This window comes from Geotrypetes seraphini, chromosome 6 (assembly GCF_902459505.1).
Source record: "Geotrypetes seraphini chromosome 6, aGeoSer1.1, whole genome shotgun sequence".
Classification (NCBI taxonomy): domain Eukaryota; kingdom Metazoa; phylum Chordata; class Amphibia; order Gymnophiona; family Dermophiidae; genus Geotrypetes; species Geotrypetes seraphini.
In genome coordinates this window covers 222,626,424-222,648,112 of record NC_047089.1, presented here as the reverse complement: position 1 = coordinate 222,648,112, position 21,689 = coordinate 222,626,424, and the positions used below count along the sequence as shown (strand labels likewise).

Here is a 21,689-nt window from a genome sequence, read left to right as displayed (position 1 = left end):
AGGTCGGGTTGGGCCCATGTGCCTCAGGCCCCGCCCCCAGGAGGGACCTAAGGCTCCCGGGCCTATTCTGATTGGCCCAGGCGCCTTAGGCCCCACCAGTAGGCGGAGCTTTGGGACGGATGGGCCAATCCGGCCTCATTCCGTCGATGGCTGCCTGCCGGACAGGCGGATTTGGCTCCCGTCTGTCCGGCCAACTACAGAAAGGTACGGGGAAGGGGGTTGGGGGGGTCGTGGGGGTCGGCCAGGGGGGGTCGCGGGTCGGCTGGGGGGGCGGTCGGAGGTTCTTGGGGGGGGCGGTCGTTGGGGGGAGGGGGTTTGCGTCGAGGGCAGGAGGGCCTGGGATCCCTCCTGCCCGTAATGTAGTGCAGGGTGGGGTTAGGGGGTCGCCGTGGCCAGGAGGACTTGGGCTCCCTCCTGGCCCGATATTGTCGGGGAGTTGGGGAATCGGCGGGGCAAGAGGGCTTGGGCTCCCTTTTGCCCCGATCGTGTCGGGGAGTCGGGGGGGCAAGAGGGCTTGAGCTCCCTCTTGCCCCGATCGTGTCGGGGAGTCGGGGGGGCAAGAGGGCTTGAGCTCCCTCTTGCCCCGATCGTGTCGGGGAGTCGGGGGGGGCAAGAGGGCTTGAGCTCCCTCTTGCCCCGATCGTGTCGGGGAGTCGGGGGGGCAAGAGGGAACCAGGCGGAGAGAGGGCAGTTAAGCGCAGTGCCTGCGCGGGAGGATGCAGCTCGGGCGACTTCGTTGTGTGAAACGAAGTTCGTTGTACGGATCAAGACATAAAGTTCGTTGTGCGCAGCGTTCGCTGTGCGAGGCGTCCGTTATGCGAGGCACCACTGTATAAGTAAAGGAGTCAGAGTCAAAGTGGAGATACCATAAATAAAGAAGTCAGCAGCTTTTGTGTACAAACTCCATAGCCAAGTTACAAACATCTTCCTTCTCATTTCTCCTGATCACCAACACATAGAAAACATACAAATAAAATATACTAATAAGCATACACACCCCTATATCACATGAGCACACATACACATCCAAGCATGCATGCTTTTATATAGCAGCAAAGAAACATATACATACATATCCACCAACCTTCCTCCCGAATGCACTTACATGCAGTGAGGTTGGAAAGAATTCAATGAGCCCCGCTCTGCATGCTTTTCCCACTTAAAACTTCTTTACCTGACAAAGTCATCCATTCGCTTCATGTTCTGCTGATAGTCCTTGCCGCCAACTTCCTGCCAATGCAGAGCCAAAAAAAGAGGCGAGTACCTGCACACAGTCTGAAAGAAACCATAATGTCACTCACCATCAGTTAGCTGCAAATACTGCATGTGTCAAGATCCCTCACCAAAGTCCTGCCCTGACAAGCATGAATTCATGGTTATGATAGATTGCACAATGAGCTTATACTTTAATTAATGGAATACTCATAACAGGCCCAATAAGGAAACAGGTAAAAAGTTATTTTTTTTAAATGCTCACTTTAATTGGCAACTGTCCATAAAATCAACATAAAGTCCACGTCGGGTCTGGTTTTTCATGTCCCTCTGCTCTGGGGGCGTGGGGCGGGTGAGGGGAGGGGGATCTGGGTTGTGTTTTTGTTGTTTTGGGGTGGGGTTTGGGTGGGGGAGAGGGTGTCTAGCCCCGTTGACTGCCCTGGGGTCATCAGAGTCCAGACGCTGGGGGAATCATGTGTGATCTTTTGTTCCCTTTTTCAGACTGCATCCCTCTCCATGCTTGTAGGGTGAACAGGGGGGGGGGGGAAGAGGGCAATTTGGAAGATATTTCTGGGGTTTATGGGTGGGTATAAATGACACATGATTTTGTACTGTTCTGAGTTATTCTAGCGGATATCCCGCCTCTGTTTGCTGTCTTTTGTATACAACTGTTTTCCTTTGGTTCCGCCTGTTTTCTGTCATTAAAAATTGTTTACAATCTAAAATCAACATACAGTGATCTCAGCAATTATCATAGCACTTTATCCCTTTGAATTGTTTTATACACGTCAAACTCCAACACTGTACTCACTTAAAAATATATCACTCCTGATGTTGATGCCTCGGATGTTTCATCATCTCTGGCCTTCTCCTACTCTATATCTCCCTCGTCCTCCTCCTGAACTTGGTGTATAGATTAGGCCAGTGTTCTTCAATGCAAGGCCTGGAAGCCAATAACAGCCCTTGGAGACCTCTGGGGTGGCCCCCATCATTCAGAATATTGTTTCTGCTACAACATGCTTCTCTATCCAAGATCCCCACAGAAGGGGAACTTGGATGGGTGGAAAGAGCTGCATGCTGTTCTCAATACCTCCTTGAGGATATCCCTAATGAAACATTTGAAGATAGTCTGGTGGGGATGAATGTCACTGACACACATTGATTAGTAGTGTCTCATCCCCATATGTGATATTTGGTGGCTCTCCTTCAACTCATTTGGATCCATAGTGATCCCGACTTAAAAATTGGTGAAGACCACTGGGTTAGGCAAAGATTAAGCCCTGTGGGTATCCTGTTTCCTAGCAGCCACCAACAAGTGGGATAATATTCAGCTGGTAGTGGTCAGTGTTTTTTTTAATGCTGACCATGGCCAGCTAAATTAGCCACACATATTCAATGCAAGCCCCAGCACTGAATATCCAGGACTAATTGGCTCGCTGCTAGCCAGCAAAGCTTATGCAGGCCCCATCCAATATTCAGCCAGGGCCCGCATAACTGTTTTATGTGGGTCCCAGCAGAATACTGGCTGGCACCCAAATATCAGCTGAACATCATTTTGGAGCCCTCCCAAAACAGCCTTCCTCCTTTCCTTCTCCTTTCCCCTTTGCCTGCAATATTACAATCTCCCCTCCCACCAAAAATATCCTCCCAATCCCCAAGCCTCCTTATCCAATCTGGGGGCTTAGGAGGCAAGGGAGTAATGGCTTAGGGAAGAGAAGGGGATGATTACTGGAATACAGTTTTAAGTCCATACATAATTGATTGTCTATAACAAATTACAGACAACTTCAATTTAGTGTTGCCAATTTTTTTGACAGAGAAAATTCCAACACCTGCCATGCTTTGTGACCCTCATTTGCCCTGCCTATACCCCTCCCTTGCCCTGTGCCCATGTCCACCTTATATACCTTGCCACACCTATCTCGACCTTCCCCCATCCCAACCCTCTTTAACCGTTTCTTTTCTGCATTTCTCTGCTTTTTTTTCGGTCTTTGCAACATCTACTGTTACTATTTATGCTCTCTCAGTGTCCATCATCCATCTTCCCTGTCTATCATCTCTCTCTTCTCCTATTCCTATTCTCTACCCCTCCAACATCTGCTCTCTGTGCCCCTATCTATCCCCCACCCCCCATATTCATAATCTGCTTTCTCAAAGTGTCCTTCCCATATCCAGCATCTTGCTCATGTCCCTATCCCACTTTTTTCCAATACCACCCCCCTGTGTTCCTGTCCCTCTACTACCTCCATGCCCAGAATCCCTTTCTGTGTCCTTGTCACTACCTTCCTTCCATACAATCCACCCTGGGGCCAGCATCTCTCCTTGTCTCTCCCCTGCCCTCCATGGTCATGCAGCTCTCCCCCTCTCCTAGTCTGGTTTCTCTCTCTTCCCCTCCTCCAGTGAACACAGCACTTCAGTTCCCTCCCTCCTCTACCCAGCAGATCCAGCATTTCTCTCCACAACCCTTCCCCAGTTGATCCAGTATCTCTTTCCCCCCGGTGAGTCCAGCATTTTGAGTCCCTCTCAACAGATCCGGCATTTCAAGTTTAATAGGTATTTGATATACAACTCATCAAAGAGTATCTGAGTTTTTTATGGGATGACTAGAGGTAAAGGATAAGAATACATCTAAAAGGACAAATGATAACACAGAGGGCTCCTTTTACAAAGGTGCGTTAATAATAATAATAACTTTATTTTTATATACCGCCAGCTATCTTGCGACTTCTAGGCGGTTTACAGTAAAAGAGATTGTGAATACAATAAAAGAAAATGTAAATACAATAAAGAGAAGCTTTACGTACAATGAATTAAGGAGTTTAGCAGTGTACATCTCAATACAATAAAGAGAAACTTTACGTACAATGAATTAAAGAGTATAGCAGTATACTTCTCGTACAATGAATTAAAGAGTAAAGCAGTCTACATCTGATAATATTAATAATGTTAACAACAGTTTGTGTGTTGCAAGGCCCGGAAGTGCCAAGCTGTTTGCTCAGAAGTAGAAATATTCCGTGACTTGAATAGAGTGTTCGTAGTTAGTGATTAGGGGTTGGGGTTAACAGTTTGCAAGTTTAGTTATGTGATGATGTTACGAGGGGGGTTGATGTTCCGGTTCGTTGCCTAGGTGTTTCGAGAATAGGTAAGTTTTTAGGTGTTTCCTGAATTCTTCATAATTGTTTGTGTGTGCAATGAGTTATTCTAGGTCTTTACCCCATATGGCTGCTTGATATGATAGCAGTTGTTGATGGTGTCTCTTATATTTGCACCCTCTAGCCGGTGGGGAGACAAATTTCATGTGTGTTTTTCTTTCGTGTCTGTTGGTTGGGAATGAGAAGAGATCTGTGATGTATTTTGGGGCTAGACCATTTAATACTTTGAAGCAGAGACATCCTAGCTTGAACTTTGTGCGCGCCTCCATCGGCAGCCAGTGTAGGAGTCGGTAAGAAGGGGTTATGTGATCGGACTTCTTCAGCCCGAAAATCATCCTGACTGCTGCATTTTGTATCAGTTGTAGTCTTTGCATTTGCTTCTGGGGGATCGTCAGATGGGTGATGTTGCAATAGTCCAGGTGGTTTAGTATTAGGGATTGTACTAGCATTCTGAAAGCTGAAGTGTGGAAGTACGCCTTAATGGACTTAAGTTTCCAGAGAGTGAAGAACCCTCTTTTGATTAAGGAGTCTATGTGGTCCTTCATGGTTAGGCTTTGGTCTAGTATTACTCCTAGGATCTTCATCGTTGGTTGAATGGGGTAGTTTAGATTGTTAATGTGTAGTTAACGCGCGGAATAGCATGCGTTAAACTGCCGTGCGCGCAACTTAACGCCAGCATTGAGCTGAAATTATTCTAGAAGCATACCTTAGTAAAAGGAGCCCTGAGTGTATAGATAAATACATCAAATATTTAACCAGTCAGTTTTAACATTTGGGGTTTTTTTTAGCTATATTGATGCACTTTTTATCAGTTTTTGCTAATTATTCAATTGAGTTTTTATGATTTCAACTTTTCACATTTTTATTATTTGTGTTATATGAATTTGCTTTTTTATGATTGTACTAACATTTGTGTTTATTTATTTATTAACAATCCTTGTATACCCCTGATGAAGCCCTTGTGTGGGTGAAACTGCCATGTTGAGCTTTTAGATTTTTTTATTGAATGTTGTACAGTCTTTCTTCATGTGATCTGCTCTTTGTTTACACCATATTGGATCTTGCAGATCTCTGCCTTCTTGATATTTTGAAATCACCCCTCACTTGCTCAGTTTCAACAGCGCCACTGAAGTGCTGCCAAATATGGGTGGCTGGGCAGGCTTAGGTAATGTAAATGGGCAGAAAGCTCTCCTGCCCAATTAAATAACTTTAAATATCAAGTGGAACATTATTAATTACTGTTTGCATTGAGTTTTCTGCAATTTTTCAAAAAGTATTAAGCTCTCAAGAAGGGGGATGAGTCAAGAACACCCTCCTTACCTTAAATAACTCCTGCATCCAGTTTTCCTGAAGCTCTTCTGGCTGTTGTGAGAAAGCAGAACATCCAGTTCATATCAATATAAAAGAACTACAACATTAAGAGATCATTCCCAAGAACAGCGACACCTGTGTCCAAGAAATAAAGCTCATACCCAAGGGAAAAGTAAAGGTAGGAAAAGGAGACCTGCACCAACAATCCTGTGCCAAGGGAAGAATATATTAAAACAGTGCCCAGGCAATAGAAGGTGACACCCGTCCTATGGCCATTGAGATCCCAATGCCAGGGAAAAATATTAAATTCTATTCCACATCTTCTCCATTCTCTCTAACAAATATATATATATATATATATATATATACCCATGTTTCCCTGAAAAAGGGAGCATCTTATATTACTTTTGGGTCCAAAAATGCATTAGGGCTTATTTTCGAGGGATGTCTTATTTTTTTTATGTACAACAATCATCTCTCCCTTCCTCTCCTCCACCCCAATTCTTCCTCTTTCCTTTCTCCCCACCCCCCATGTCAAGCATCTTTCCTCGCCTCTCACACATCCCCTTATGCAGCATCTTTCTATCCCTCACTCCCATCCCTCTGTGCAGCAGAACCCCACTGACCCTCCCACGAGACTTACATACCTCTGCTCCAAGGCCTCCATAAACAGCAGCGGCGGCAGCACTCTGAACAGGCTGCTTTGTGGTCTTCTCCGCCAGGGTCGGGCCTTCCTTCTGCAGTATCTTTCTATCCCTCCTTCCCATTCCCCTATGCAGCAGAACCCCACTAACCCTCCCACTGTAAAGCAGCAGAGGGAAAGCCCCAGCGGAGAATACCACAAAGCAGCCCGTTCAGAGCACTGCTTTAGGAGGCCTTGGAGAGGAGGTTAGTCAGGTCTCACCAGGGTGGGGTGGGGGCGGTCGCTGAATTGACGAGTCCAATTTTTTTCGGTGAGGGAACATGCTACCGAGGTGTAGAGCAACCTGCGAGGTTCACTACAGCCGGCTGGCTGCTTTGAAGAGCAGCAACGATGGCAGCAGTTGGTGAGTGAGGGCGGGAGGGGAGAGTCGCCAGCGTGTTCCCTGCCTCCGTGTTCGAAAATGGAATTCGGCACGGAGGGACACATCAAGCTGTCAGGGAGCACACCGTCCTAAGTGCGCATGCGCGCTTAGGGTTTTATTATAGAGGATATATATATATTTATATTTTTTTTAAATTCTTTATTTATACATTTGTTACAATTTAAATAAGGAATATCTATATATATATATCTATATCTATATATATATATTATTATTATTAAACAGGAGGCTTTAATCCTTCTGCTCTGCCAATGATCACAACATTGTATTGTCCATATTGTATGGCATCTAGAGCTCAACCAATAGTCTAAGGAAGGGCTCATCCTTAACTCATGGCTCAGCCTCAGATCCTGTACTAAGATCTCAGGACATGTTTAGAAGAAGTGGATAGACACCAAGGTGAAGGCAGCTTAGCTTGCTCTTCTTTCGATATGGTACATCAGATCCTTCTGTCCTTCCAGCTCTGGTGAGGGAAGAATGCAAAATATTTGTGAAAGCCACACACATAGAGCAAACACTGGTTTCACAATGCATGAATCAGCACTATTGCACTCTGAAGTCTTGGAACTTTTCAAAATGATTGGGGGTGTTAAATCCAATGGAAAATTTTCTTTCCCTGGACAAAATCAAGGAGTTTGCTCAATAGTAGAGGTATTCAAGCACCTGCAACACTGGTTCTTATGTGTGTGGCTATGCTTGCAGTATCATAGCATATGCTTTCAAATGGAGAAATTGGGAGTTTGATCTATGATCTTCTGGTCACCAATCAAGGCCTCTACTGCGGAGCTAAAGAAGCAGCTTTGATGCTGGTACAGTCCTATCTAGATTTAGCTCTTAAGTGGCTCAAGGCAAATTACAATCAGATACTGTAGGTATATCCTTGGGATCCCGTATGCTTGGAACAAGCTGCCCGAATCCCTACAGCAAGCTCCATCTCTGACAATGTTCAAGGCCATTAAAAACCCACCTCTTTTCAGAGTACTTTCAACTCCTAACTCCTTGGGTTCTGCATCCGCAACCCTATATGTTATATCTGTCTGTCCAAGTTAGATTGTAAGCTCTTCCGAGCAGGGACTGACTATAAATGTCAAAATGTACAACGCTGCACACACCTTTCAGCACTATATAAGTTATTAGTAGTAGTAGTTTACTGTTTAAGCAATAGGCTTAATATTTTAGTTTTGGCAGCTGTCAAAATGTTGCATATTTTCTAGGGTTTCGAGATCAGCTAATAATTAGTTGACTACCCTCAGTTCATGGTTCAGAGATTATGCTTGATGACAAATTTTTAGTCTTCCCCATTTATTTTCTAGGCACTGAATGAGCTGAGGATATAGTTTCTCCTTCCTTTCTATTCTGCAAACTCGGATTGAACTGGGGCTACACATTCCACTCACCCTCTATTTTTTGTGCTTGGGATATGCTGGGGGATAATCTCCCCTTCCCCTCTATTATGAACTGGGGCTATACATTCTCTAATTCACTAGAGACCCAAGTGTGTTCAAATCAACCATTTAAATGAAACAACATACACACTTGGCTATATCTGAGTATTGAACCTCAAGCTTCTCCCAAAAAGCCAGCAGTACCAAACACCGGATCAAACTTATTTAAACGGAACCCAAAGGAAAAAAAAGAAAGGAACTGGAGAAAGAGACCTGTTAGGCTTCATGGGTCTAAAAAAAACTCCACTCAAAACAAAATATAGCTGGTAATAAGGAGAAAGCTCAAGAGCCAACAGCAAAATTGAAAGTATAGAAAATAAAGCAATAAGCATAACTCAGCTGTCGATGGCGAATATTCACTTTAAACTCCTCAATCGCTACATCTCACAAATACCCAGCTATACATTCTCCCCTGCCCTCTACGTTTCCCACTTTGAATAAGTTAGAGCAGTATCTCTCTCTCCCCTCTATTCCCCTTGGAATAAGCCAGGGCTATAGTCTCCACCTTCCTAGAGCAGTTGTTGAACAAATCCACATCTAGGCAAGAAGGCTTCCGGTGCTTCCCTTCCTTTTCAGGTTCACATTCTGCATAACTACCAAGTCAAAAGCGTGATGTGCCCCCATCCCCATCCCACCAAACTCCTCTAACTTAGAACCTTTCTGTCCTCTACTTTTAATGGTCCTGCCCTTGGTAATCTTATCTCCTCCCATGGTTTCCAGTACCATCTTTATACTAACCCTGAATTTTTAGATCTACAACTACCCTTTTGCCCAACATCCAGACCCTTAACCCTTTTACTAAGCTAAGATAGAGGTTTCTACCGTGGCTCCGGGTGCTAAATGCTCAGACACTACTCCAAAGCATGAACAACAGTTCACTTTAGACAGTGTCGGGTTATGTGGATAACATCACCAACATGTGAGAATATCTGCTTGCTGTCCTTGGCAGAGGTAAGTAACTGTACTTTCTGCCAAGTATTCTGTTTTCTCCAACATAAGAACAGTCTTATTGGGTCAGGCCAATGGCCCCTGGATTGGCCACTGTGGAAACAGGATACTGGGCTAGAAGGACCACTGGTCTAAGCCAGTATGGCTATTTTTAACATGATGATTTCATTTATGTTCTTAACATGATTTCATTTATGAATGTCACTTGCATGATGACCAATAGTAACTGAATGGACCACTATTGGAAGCAGGATACTGGGCTAGATGATAAAGGGGATGAACTCCTCCTGTATAAGGAAAGACTAAAGAGGTTAGGGCTCTTCAGCTTGGAAAAGAGACGGCTGAGGAGACATATGATCAAAGTCTACACAATCCTGAATGGTGTAGAATGGGTAAGAACATACATAAGAACATAAGCAATGCCTCTGCTGGGTCAGACCTGAGGTCCATCATGCCCAGCAGTCCGCTCACGCGGCGGCCCAACAGGTCCAGGACCTGTGCAGTAATCCTCTATTTATACCCCTCTATCCCCTTTTCCAGCAGGAAATTGTCCAATCCTTTCTTAAACCCCAGTACTGTACTCTGCCCTATTACGCCCTCTGGAAGCGCATTCCAGGTGTCCACCACTCGTTGGGTAAAGAAGAACTTCCTAGCATTCGTTTTAAATCTGTCCCCTTTCAACTTTTCCAAGTGTCCTCTTGTTCTTTTATTTTTCGAAAGTTTGAAGAATCTGTCCTTCTCTACTCTCTCTATGCCCTTCATGATCTTATAAGTCTCTATCATATCCCCTCTAAGTCTCCTCTTCTCCAGGGAAAAGAGACCCAGTTTCTCCAATCTCTCAGCGTATGAGAGGTTTTCCATCCCTTTTATCAAGCGTGTCGCTCTCCTCTGAACCCTCTCGAGTAACGCCATATCCTTCCTAAGGTACAAGGGTACAAGTGGATCAATTTTTTACTGCATCAAGTTTACAAAGGCTAAGGGGACACTCAAAGTTATATCAAAAAGAAGAAATTATTTTTTCAGTCGGATAATAATTAAGCTCTGGAATGCATTGCCAGAGGATGTGGAAAGAGCAGTTCAAGTAGCTGATTTAAAAAAAAAAAAAAGTTTGGACAAGTTCCTGGAGGAAAAGTCCATAAACAGCTGTTGAGACAGACATGGGAGAAGCCACTGCTTGTCCTGGATCGGTGGCCTGGAATGTTGCTACGATCTGGCTTTTTGACAGATACTAGCTTCTGTGAAGATGGGATACTAGGCTAGATGGACCATTGGTCTGATCCAGTAAGGCTAAACTTACTTTCTGTCTACAATAGTATTGAAAAAAAGAGGCTGGGGGGGGTAATAATATTATACAAACAGAACAAAAAACTGATGCTTTTTCATTTTGCTATGAAAGCAGCACTGCTCTAGCAGCTAGTGTGTTTGGAACCTAAGAACAGTACCGGGCAGAACTTTGGATTCTTGCCCAGAAATAGCTGAGAAGAAAAAAATAAAATAAACTCAACAAAATTTTAGATTGAATCAGGTTAGGCAAACTAGATGGACTATTCGGGTCTTTATCTGCCGTCATCTACTATGTAACTACAATAAGGTGACCATATGTCCCGTTATTGGACCAACCATCCCGTTGTCCCAACCCACCGCTTCGGGACACCAAAATGTTCCGTTTTCAGGGACAGTGTCCCAAAACTGTGCGCGGGGACAATGGACCGGCGTTCGCTTCCCCTCCCTGCCGCGCTAAAGCCTACCTCCCTCCAGCGCCGATTCAAACCCCCCCTCCTCCCAGGTCCGCCGCTGCTTCTTGTCGCCTAGAAGCCTTCTTCCTGACATCAATTCTGGCATCGGAGAGGAAGTTCCGGGCCAGCCAGTTAGCAATTGGCTGGCCCAGAATTGACGTCGGGAAGAAGGCTTCTAGGCGGCAAGAAGCAGCAGCTGCAGAAGACCCAGGGTGGGGGGTTGAATCGGTGCTGGAGGGAGACAGGCTTTAGCGCGGCAGAGAAGGAGGCAGGCAGGCTTTGGCATGGCAGGTAGGGAGGGAGGTAGGCAGGCAGGTAGGCTTAGGGGGAGGGGATGGGACAAAGGCTGGAAGGCAGTGAGGGGGACATAGGAAGGAGACACTAAGGACACAGGAAGGAAGGGAGGAGGGAGGGAATAGAAAGGGACAATTGTTGGGCCTGAGTGCAGAAAGAAAGAAAGGATGCACAGTCAGAAGGAAACGCAGCCAGAGACTCATGAAATCACCAGACAGCAAAGGTAGGAAAAATTATTTTATTTTCAATTTAGTGATCAAAATGTGTCAGTTTTGAGAATTTATATCTGCTGTCTATATTTTGCACTATATTTGTCTATTTTTCTATAGTTACTGAGGCGACATTGCATATTTTAAAGTCATCTGTCTTGACCTCTTTGAAACCCCCCCCCAAATATAAATGATAACTAACATTTTCTCTGCCTATAGTGTGCTTTGTGGATTTTTTTAATTTTATGGTTACCATTATGAATTAATAAGATATTATGTGTACATGAAAAATGAATGGAAGAAATTGGGGGTGGGATTGACAATGAATAGATGTCCTGTTTTGATGAAAAAAAATAATGGTTATGTTATACTACAATAATAACTATATTCATATCACAATTTAAAAGAATTGATTATTAATTTAAATAGTGCTCAGACCCACAACCTTAGTGTTCTAGTGTAGAAACACACAACACCAGTTGCCATCAGACCATCATGGCACTATTGATGTCTGTACCACCATAAAACAATCCAACATCTATTAACTATAAAATAAACTTATCTTTTGTGGTGATTACTGCTTCTCTGATGGTCATTTAATAAGCAGCTGATGTCATAAAGTGCTTGTGCAAATACTCATAAATAATACTTCTGGAAGCCAAAAATTACAAATATCTTCCCTTCTACTCAAGTTTCGCCTTGTGCTTCCTCAGGAAGGGATTATCTATCAAAAACATATAATTTAATTTAACACCTCACTACAAAAACATTAACACTAATGCTGTTTATAAAATATATCACTACATAATACTAATTTCCATAAATTACCTAGAAGCAGCCTCCAAAGAAGGAGCAGGTTGGATGGGTCCTTCTTTGGAGGCTGCTTCTAGGTAATTTATGGAAATTTGTATTATGTATTGATATATTTTATAAACAGAATTTGTGTTAATGTTTTTGTAGTGAGATATTAAATTAAATTATATGTTTTTTGATAGATAATCCCTTCCTGAGGAAGCACAAGGTGAAACTCGAGTAGAAGGGAAGATATTTGTAATTTTTGGCTTCCAGAAGTTATTATTTATGAGTATTTGCACAAGCACTTTATGACACCAGCAGCTTATTAAATGACCATCAGAGAAGCAGTAATCACCACAAAAGATAAGTTTATTTTATAGTTAATGGATGTTGGATTGTTATATGGTGGTACAGACATCAATAGTGCCTTGATGGTCTGATGACAACTGGTGTTGTGTGTTTCTACACTAGAATATTAAGGTTGTGGGTCTGAGCACTATTTAAATTAATAATCAATTATTTTAAACTGTGATATGAATATAGTTATTTAAATTATTATCACAATTGAAAAAATATATATATTCCTATATTTATTTATTCTCGTTATACTACAAACATGTCTGGTGGGAGTTTTTTGTTCCGTCTGTATAATCTTATTTTCTTACACCCCGTCGGACTACCCTAATACGTCTATTCTTATGTTCCCTAACGTACAACATCCAGTATTAAAGACGGGAGTCGCGGGAAACAGAAACATCTTAAACGAAAACAAAATCAAGTTGAACAAACTAACCATCAAAGTTATCGCCCATATGAACAAAGAGCACGTCCGACGCGGTGGGCTCGACCCACCCCCACTATTGCGCAAACTCGTCCACTGTGCTCAGGGAGGAGTATCGTTGTGGCAGCGGCGAATTTGAAAAGTTGCCCTGTTCTCTCAGCAGTGCCCCTTCCCCCAAGTCTGCGGGGGGGCATCGGGGGCCGAAGCTGCGCGGGCAGGCCTCTCAGGGCGGGCGCGCCCCTCCCCCCTCCCCGTACCCACCTTGTCACACACGGAGCCCACGTTGGCCGTGATCAGCAGGAGCTCCACCCGGCCCCCCATCCGGTCGCAGCCTCCCTCGGGCTCACACAGAGCGGACGAAACTCGGTACACGGAGCAGGCACCTGCCTCGGCAGACTTTCAGGAAGCTGAGGCCGCCGCGCCTTCCCGCCCGCCAGCTCGCTCCTCCCCCGCCGCCTGCTGAAGAGAGAGTATTTACCCAGCGGCTGCGCTTTTACGAGGCCCCACGTTTTAGTGTACTGCACAGCTCGCCCCTCTCCCTCATAATGTCAACTTTTACTTCAGCCAAAGTGCTTTGGAGATACCAATTTCAGTTTTATTTAATGTTTCTAAGTTTCAGCACATGCTTCTGACTGTCTCTTTCTCCCAAGTGTGCACAACTGAAATCTATTGGAAAATACCAACGTAGTAACATAGTAAATTATGGCAGATAAAGACCTGAATGGTCCATCCAGTCTGCCCAATGGTTACATGCAATATACCATATTTGCCAGCATATAGGTGCACTTTTTTCCCCTCAAAATAAGCTTAAAATAGGGGTGCATCTTGTTACTGTCGCCCCGCTGCAGCCAACCCTCGTTATTTCAGAACTGAGCCCCACCCCCCTCCCCAAGTTCTGTCAGTTCTTTTTACTTTTGGCCCAAAAGCAATCCCAGTACTGAGACCCCTCACTCCTGCTCTGCAGAAGCCCCTTCAATTTATGTGCTGAGATCCTCCCACAAACCACCCTGCAGTAGCACCTGGTATTCCAGTACTAAGATCCATTTCACGCACAGCATTGCTGCCCATTCATTTCACACCTGTTGCAAAGCACAACCTGTGATTCCAGTTCTGAGACTCCCCCCCCCCCCCTTACCAATCCACTTCAGCCCTGCAGCACCCCCTGCTACTCCAGCACTATACTGTACAGTGTGCACAACTCTGGCATTGCAGTCATAATAATAATAATATAATTTATTTCTTATATACCGCCAAAGCCAATAGTAGTTCGAGGCCGTTTACAACAAAGATGGGCTGGACAATCAGCGAAAGGGACAATCAGAGAACAAGGTAAATCAGGGCCAAAAGATAAATCAGGAAGGACATAGAGGTCTCAGGGTGTAAATTGGATGAATAGGTTGGTTTTTAGTAGTTTCCTGAAGTTTAGGTAGGATGAAGCACGAGGGATAATGTTGGCTAACCAATTATTAAGCTGACCTGTTGGAAGGCGAGAGTTCTATTCATATATCTTTTGTACCGGCAGGCCTTTAGGGTTGGATGGCTAAACAGATGGGCTCTGCGCGTGAGTTTTGATAGACGGTCTAGAATAAAATGTGGTACTAGGTATAGAGGGGCTAACCCTAGGATGGATTTGAAACAGAGACAGGCGAATAGAGCAATAGAACAACTTTTTAGTTGAAGGAGATCAAATACCATTCCCCTGCATTCATCATCCCTCTGTGAGAATCGCCCCTTTTCAAGCAAAGTCTGATGTCCCTGTATCTAACAGTCCTTCAATGCCCCAGTCTCAGTGCTTTCTCCCATCAAACATTCTTCCCCATGTCTGTCCCTCTCTGTGCCCTACATTACTTTAGTGGACCTGTATCTAGGCTCAGTACCCATCTAGGATCTCTTCTCTATGTTTCTGTGCCTCTTGGTGTGCAGGATCTTCCACCCTGAGCCAGCCTCTTTCCCCTACCCCCTCGTCTGCTTAGCATTCACTCCGATTCTAGTCCTGGCCTGGCCTTCCCTCCCCCGCCAGACAAATTCTGCCAAGACACCTGTCTTGCTCTTCTGAACTCCTCTGCTATTCCAAGGCCTAAACACAATTTTGAGACACTCAAAATGTACTCACCAGAGGATAAAAGGAACAAAAGCATAATGAAACATTTTCAATCTTCAAAAAATTACAGGAAGATGGAATTTTCCCTAGAACTAGACATTTTAGAGCTTGAGGCAGACAAGCATATTTGCATCCAGCGTAGAGACTTCCCTCCATGTCCTGCCCTACAAGAAACAGAAAGTTGTGACAGGGTTCAGACAATATATGTGGATCCCTGCTGGTGCCCTCTAGAGCAGTGGTTCCCAACCCTGTCCTTGAGGACCACCAGGCCAATCGGGTTTTCAGGATAGCCCTAATGAATATGCATGGAACATGTTTGCATGCCTGTGACTTCCATTATATGCAAATCTCTCTCATGCATATTTATTAGGGCTATCCTGAAAACCCGATTGACCTGGTGGTCCTCCAGGACAGGGTTGGGAACCACTGCTCTAGAGTGTGAAGATAGCCCCAGGGGGATGAGTTGAGAGAGAAGAGATACTAGATTGGAGGGAGAGAGTGGAGGGAGAAATGCTGGACTAGAATTTTAGAGCATTTTTATCACCAGGCATTCTGAGCCAGTGCTCACCTGGTCCATAAGTTGAGCCATCCCTGTTTCTCCCCCCTCCCCCCCCCCAACCTGGGTGGTAGGTGTAGAGATGCACTTTTCCTGACTTTTCATCTGTTGTAAATCTATGCTTCCATTACCATACATAGTGTGCATTTCACAGGAAGAGTCTGGGTGAGATTCACTGTATCATGCATAACCTATAGAACTCACTGTTATTTGCACATCTCCAGCTCTATGGCTAGCATAGGTGCTTGCGCCTCTGTGCCTGTGAGCAAATATTTCTTCACTTACAACAAACCGGAGAAAATATTTCTTTACTCAAGCTGTAATTAAGCTCTGGAATTCATTGCCAGAAAATGTGGTGAAAGCAGTTAGCTTAGCAGGGCAACCCACCTCCCATTTTGAGATATCTTTTATGTGACCTGGGTTGGCCTCTTGTTAGAAACAGGATACCGGGCTTGATGGAGCTTTGGTCTGTCCCAGTATGGCAACTCTTATGTTCTTATGTTATTGCCTAGCTGGTTTCCACCACTTCTGCTGATAGCAGGTTTAGGCATCTGCTAGTCTCTCAGGAAAGAAGTGTTCTTTCATATTTCCTCTGAACCTTTCTCCCTCCAGCTTAATTTCATAACTGCTTGTTGAAATTCCTTTTATGGCCTTGGAAACCAGTATTGTAACAGAATTCACATGTGCTGGAGACAGATACAGAGGACAGTGGTAGGAACAAGGTTGGAAAGTTGTGCAAATCTCTATAAATTGTGTCCTGAAAGCAGTTGCATAGACAAACCTTTATTTATTTATTTATTTATTTTTGGGTGGGTGCTGAACCCAAAGGGGGGAACATTTTGTTCTCAACTGGGACATTGTGGCTAGCAAGCAAAATGTCAACTTTTACTTCAGCCAAAGTGCTTTGGAGATACCAATTTCAGTTTTATTTAATGTTTCTAAGTTTCAGCACATGCTTCTGACTGTCTCTTTCTCCCAAGTGTGCACAACTGAAATCTATTGGAAAATACCAACGTAGTAACATAGTAAATTATGGCAGATAAAGACCTGAATGGTCCATCCAGTCTGCCCAATGGTTACATGCAATATACCATATTTGCCAGCATATAGGTGCACTTTTTTCCCCTCAAAATAAGCTTAAAATAGGGGTGTGTCTTATATGCCGATAATCTAAACTATAATTATCTAAATAATGAAATCTGCACCCTGTCCGTCCTACCTTTTCTGCCACTGGAATCCCTGGTGGTCCAGAGGTGCAGCGGGCAGAAGAAAGCTTTCTGCGCTCCTGCCCTGCTGCTAACCTGGTCGGTCGGTTGCTGCCATGGCTGCCCCGAGTTCTGGCTTCTTCAGCCGCTGAGCAGCACCGAGCAGGAACACTGAGCAGCTTTTTGACTGGCTCTGCAAATTCTACGTTCCTTTTATTGTGATTTAAATAAGAAAGTGTTTCATTATATTTGGCAGAAACGTCAAAAATTGTGGCAATTTAAAAGTCAAGGTGGAATGGGAGTGCCAAATTTTCAGCTTTACCATCAAGCAGCGAAACTGTATATTATGCTGGCTTGGGTGCAAATGGAACAACGGCTATTGCCCTTGGTGCCCCTATGGGCCATCTCAGGGTTGACCCACCAGCAGCTTTTTGCCTTAATAGCAAAGACGACTCCACCCCTACGCTATCCTCTGCGGACCTGGTATTCTGTTCTTCGACTCTAATTTCCTGACTGCCAATATTTTAGTCTTATATACCCTGGATCTGCAGACTGATAGCTCTTGGCCTGTTTTTTTTGTGCTGGGTGAAAGCCTCATTGTGTATACTAGGTCAGCTTTGGGATGATCAAGGGATGATATCATGGGATGTTTTGCAGGAGGAATATGGATGCTTAATTCTAAATCCTTCTATTACACCCAACTTAGAGATCTGCTGTACAAACAGGCTAGAGAAGAATTGTTGCTCCCAGTCGCCCACCTAGAGCAAGCTTTATAGAAATTTCTGCAACTAGGATCGATACCTTTATTGTATCGAGCGTTACTGGGACAGGTTAACCCAATAATATATTATACAGCTAAGTGGGAACAGTATATGGGAGAGATCATGCCCCCTGAATCTTGGAAACATAGCTTTAAAGCCTTGTTGAAGATCTCCCTAGCTAGTAATATGAATGAAAATGGTTATTAAATACTTTATATATGGTATTATACATCTCAACACTTGAACAGAATTTATACTTCGACTTAGTTCTTTAAATTGAGGGATTGTAATGAGGTAGGTGATTTCTATCATATTTGGTTGACATGCCCTGTGATACATCGCTTTTGGGCCCACCTATTCCATGTCTTTACTTTAATATTGGGAGAAATGTAACTACAGGAACAAAATATTGTATATTGCATAAGAGACCTCCATATATTTCCAAAGATAAGCATGTATTGGCATATCACATGTTTGCTGCTGGTAAGATGTTGATAGCAGCTCATTGGAAGAAAAATTATGCACCTTTCTTAATTAATTTGTTGAGGAAACTTGACTTTATTTGCTTGATGATGAAACTATCAGCTTTGAAACATGGATATTTGCATCTCTTTAACAAGATTTGGGGCATTTATCTGCAATGGAGAGAGACCTCGTTCTCACCTTCTTTATGAGGCCAGACATGGACACATTTCTTTTTAGATTATGATTTTTCCTTATTGGATACTCTGTAAATTGGCTTACCTATTGTCTCTACAATGTTATGAATAATTATCAGTGAGGGCCCCTCAAAGGGGGGTGTTGGGGATTCTGTTGAGGGGATTGATTATAGGGGGAAGGAAAACTGCTGGATTTATTTTGGTTTGGCATGTTGTATGTGTATTGCCTGATTGGTTTTCTTTTGTATTTTGATATCTTTTAAAGTTAAAAAATACAATAGTTAAAAAAAAAAAGTTCCAGCTATACAGCTCACCATAGCCCTCTTATATTGTATGGTGAGCCCTACAAACCCACTGTACCTAACTATACATTACACCATTAGCCCTTATGCCTGCAGGTAACATTCATATGTGGGTACAGTGGAATTAGGATGGGGTTCAGAAGGCTCACAAATTCTACTGTACGTGTAGTGGTTAGAATGGAGTATGGACCTGAGTCTCACTACATCACCCACCAGGCTACTCCAGGAACCTGCTTGCTGCTCTAATAGGACTGCTCGTAACATCTGAAGCAGTCATACAGGCAGATATGCACTGTTCATTCACAGGTTGAAAATTTATTTATTTATTTGTTTAGATTCTATCCTGTTCTCCCAAGAGCTCAGAACGGGTTACAATTGACATTTACAGTAAAGTTACAGGACAGTAAAATTATAGGCATTCGAAGAAGAGGCAGGTGAGAAGGGGAGGGGGAGCATGGGGAGCATGGGAAGGGAGGAGGGAAGAGGAGGGCAGAGATGGGGGAGCGGTAGGGGAGCAAGGAGTTAGAGAAAGGAGAGCAGGGAACAGGAGAGAGGAGAAAGGAAGGGAAGCTAGGAGGAGATTGTCCATTAGCACTGTTCAGTTGAAGAGATGGGTCTTTGCCATTTTCCGAAAGGTCAACAGCAAGTCTTGTGATCTTATCTGGGCAGGCAATTGGTTCCAATGACAGGGGATGAAGTGGCTGTATGAACGTTTATAAGCTGCTTCCATTTGGAGGGATCATTCTGCAGGGATGTATAGTCGTTTCTCGGCTTGAGGGTGGAGTGGGTGGACGGGAGTGTATTAAGGGAGTTTGGATGTGATGTAGGCAGAGGTGATGAGGTGGAATTTCTTGTAAGCCATAACAAAGGCTTTGAACACAAAATGTTTGTTCTGCACAGAGGGCTGGGGAGATGGGGTTATGGTAATCCAGGTCATGTAGGAGGCGGATCGCTTACGTCCCTCCAGTGGCCATCTAGCTAGTTTGGGCACTTTTTTGGCACTTATTAATTGTTAAAAACGGTCTAGCCCCAGACATCCCAATTGTGCCCTGGATGTATTCTTATATGTTCGATTACAGGAAAACATCTAGGCCATAAGCCCACCCTAGTCCCACCAACACTGCACCGCTAGCATTTCCCCTTGGGATTTAGATGAACAGCATGAAATCTGTCTAGAAAATAGATTTCAAAAATAGTAAACTAGAAGGATTTAGCGAGAAAAATGGTCATCTGCCCCTTTATGCCATTTGTACATTTTTCTTAGTTAGCTCCTTAGTCTTTCTGATTTTCTTTTTGGGACTGAATGTGCAGTTTCCCAACTGTATTTCCTCCTCAGCTGAATCAATTTGTTCACCTTCCTATTAAAAGGACTGACAAGTCTAGGGAATCTAAAATTTATTTATTTATTCAGTTTTCTATACCGTTCTCCCAGGGGAGCTCAACAGAAGGAATCAAGGTATAGTTGAAAGGTTCCTTCCCTAGTGGACTTACAGTTTTGTAAGTTTTTACCTAAGTCAGTGGAGAGTGATGAATAATAGGAACAACTGACATGCACATCCAAACTTACATTACATTACATTAGTGATTTCTATTCCGCTTGTGCCTTGCGGTTCTAAGCGGATTACAAGTTAGAAGACTGGACATTTCCAGTAGCATTGCAGTACATATAATCAAGAATGCGTTAAGTTACAATTGTTGTTCTGGACTTTTCCAGGATAAATTGGTAGTAGATAGTAGATAGTGATAGGTTGTTTAGACGAATAGAGATAATATTGTCCGGATTCTGTTGTTTAGACGAGTAGTGATAATACTGTCCGGATTCGGGTGTTGCTGGTGGTGGTGTTTGGGTAGTCTTGAGAGCATTTTCTAATACTTTTGTGAGGTTATGATGATGGGAAGTGTTTTTTGAAGAGATGAGTTTTGATTTCTTTTCGGAATGCTTTAATGTCTATTGATTTGGTCAGTAGATTGGTGATGGTAGTATCGATCTTTGCTGCCTGTGTCGCTAAAAGGCTGTCATATAGTTTCTTTCGTCGTGTTCCTTTGAGAGGGGGGTGAGTGAATAGGCTCTGGGTTCTCCTTAATCTGTGTGAGAGGTTACGGTGTAGTCTGTTGTTTAGGTAGCTGGGTGCTGTTCCATGTATTACTTTGTATAGTAGACAGTAGAATTTGAACTGGGATCTTGCTTTTATTGGTAGCCAGTGTGAGTCTAAGTATGCTTTGGTGATGTGGTCAAACTCTCATGTAAATTGCTTCTTCCTCTCACCTTGCCCCCAGGAGTCACACTTTTTCTCCCCCCTTGTCCACAGTGGTCACTCTCCCCTGAATTCTATATATGGTGGCCAGATTTGGACATAGATCAAAGATGTGCATGCAAATTAATTGGCTTATGAGTTAATTGCAATACATTTATATTAATAATCAATTAGTGCAGTTAATTGGCATTATTAACTATTTGTGCGTGCATCTTCCTGGGTGCTCTTCTATAACCCTGCAAGCCTAAATCCCTCAGCGTGCAATTCTAAAGGGAGTGTGGCTAGGGGTGGGGCAGGAGTGTTAAAAAAAAAATTGTGTGTGGTGTTATAGACTAGTGCCATTCTCACGCTCAAATGGCAAAGACTTGGGTGCTAGCATTTACGCCAGGTTTCAGCAGGTGTAAATACCGGTGCCCAAATTTGAGTATCAGAATTTATTTATATTCTGCATATCCTACAATTCTATGTGGATTATCGTCAAATATATTTTATTGAGCAGTAAGAGAAAAAACAATCCAAAACAAGGCAAGAAGCAACAAGGCAGCTCAAAATTTCACACCAGAAACCAACAAACCCACCCCACCAACCCTCCCCATGACCCATTCCTGCCCCCACCCACTCTCACTGATGCAAAATAAATAAGAAGAAAAAAAAAAAATATATATATATTCTTCTAGAAATACACATATCAAGGGGTTAGCAGTTCAAAATGCGGCTACGGGCCACTGGAGACAACATGGTCCAGAAAGGCTCCCAAATGCTTTGGAAGGCTCGTCCGGGCAAAGAAGAGATGTCTGGAACTCCTCTCCGTTCCCAGGAAAGCAACGTAATCATGTGACAACGCCAAAGGGAATAATCAGGCGCCTCCGCTTCCATCCACTT

At 43.7% G+C, this 21,689-nt stretch overlaps 1 protein-coding gene across 1 annotated transcript in view; it reads right to left on the bottom strand.

Moving 5' to 3' along the window:
- The window catches only part of LOC117362955 (inositol polyphosphate-5-phosphatase A-like), a 101,179-nt gene extending 87,726 nt beyond the window's left edge, over positions 1-13,453 (bottom strand). Inside the window, exons 1-3 of the mRNA XM_033950045.1 lie at positions 13,230-13,453; positions 5,685-5,726; positions 1,175-1,275 (exon numbers count right to left, since the gene is read on the bottom strand). Of these exons, the coding sequence (XP_033805936.1) occupies positions 1,175-1,275; positions 5,685-5,726; positions 13,230-13,289 (203 nt within the window). The 5' untranslated portion in view covers positions 13,290-13,453. The remainder of the gene's footprint in view (positions 1-1,174; positions 1,276-5,684; positions 5,727-13,229) is intronic.
- Positions 13,454-21,689: the final 8,236 nt, after the last annotated feature.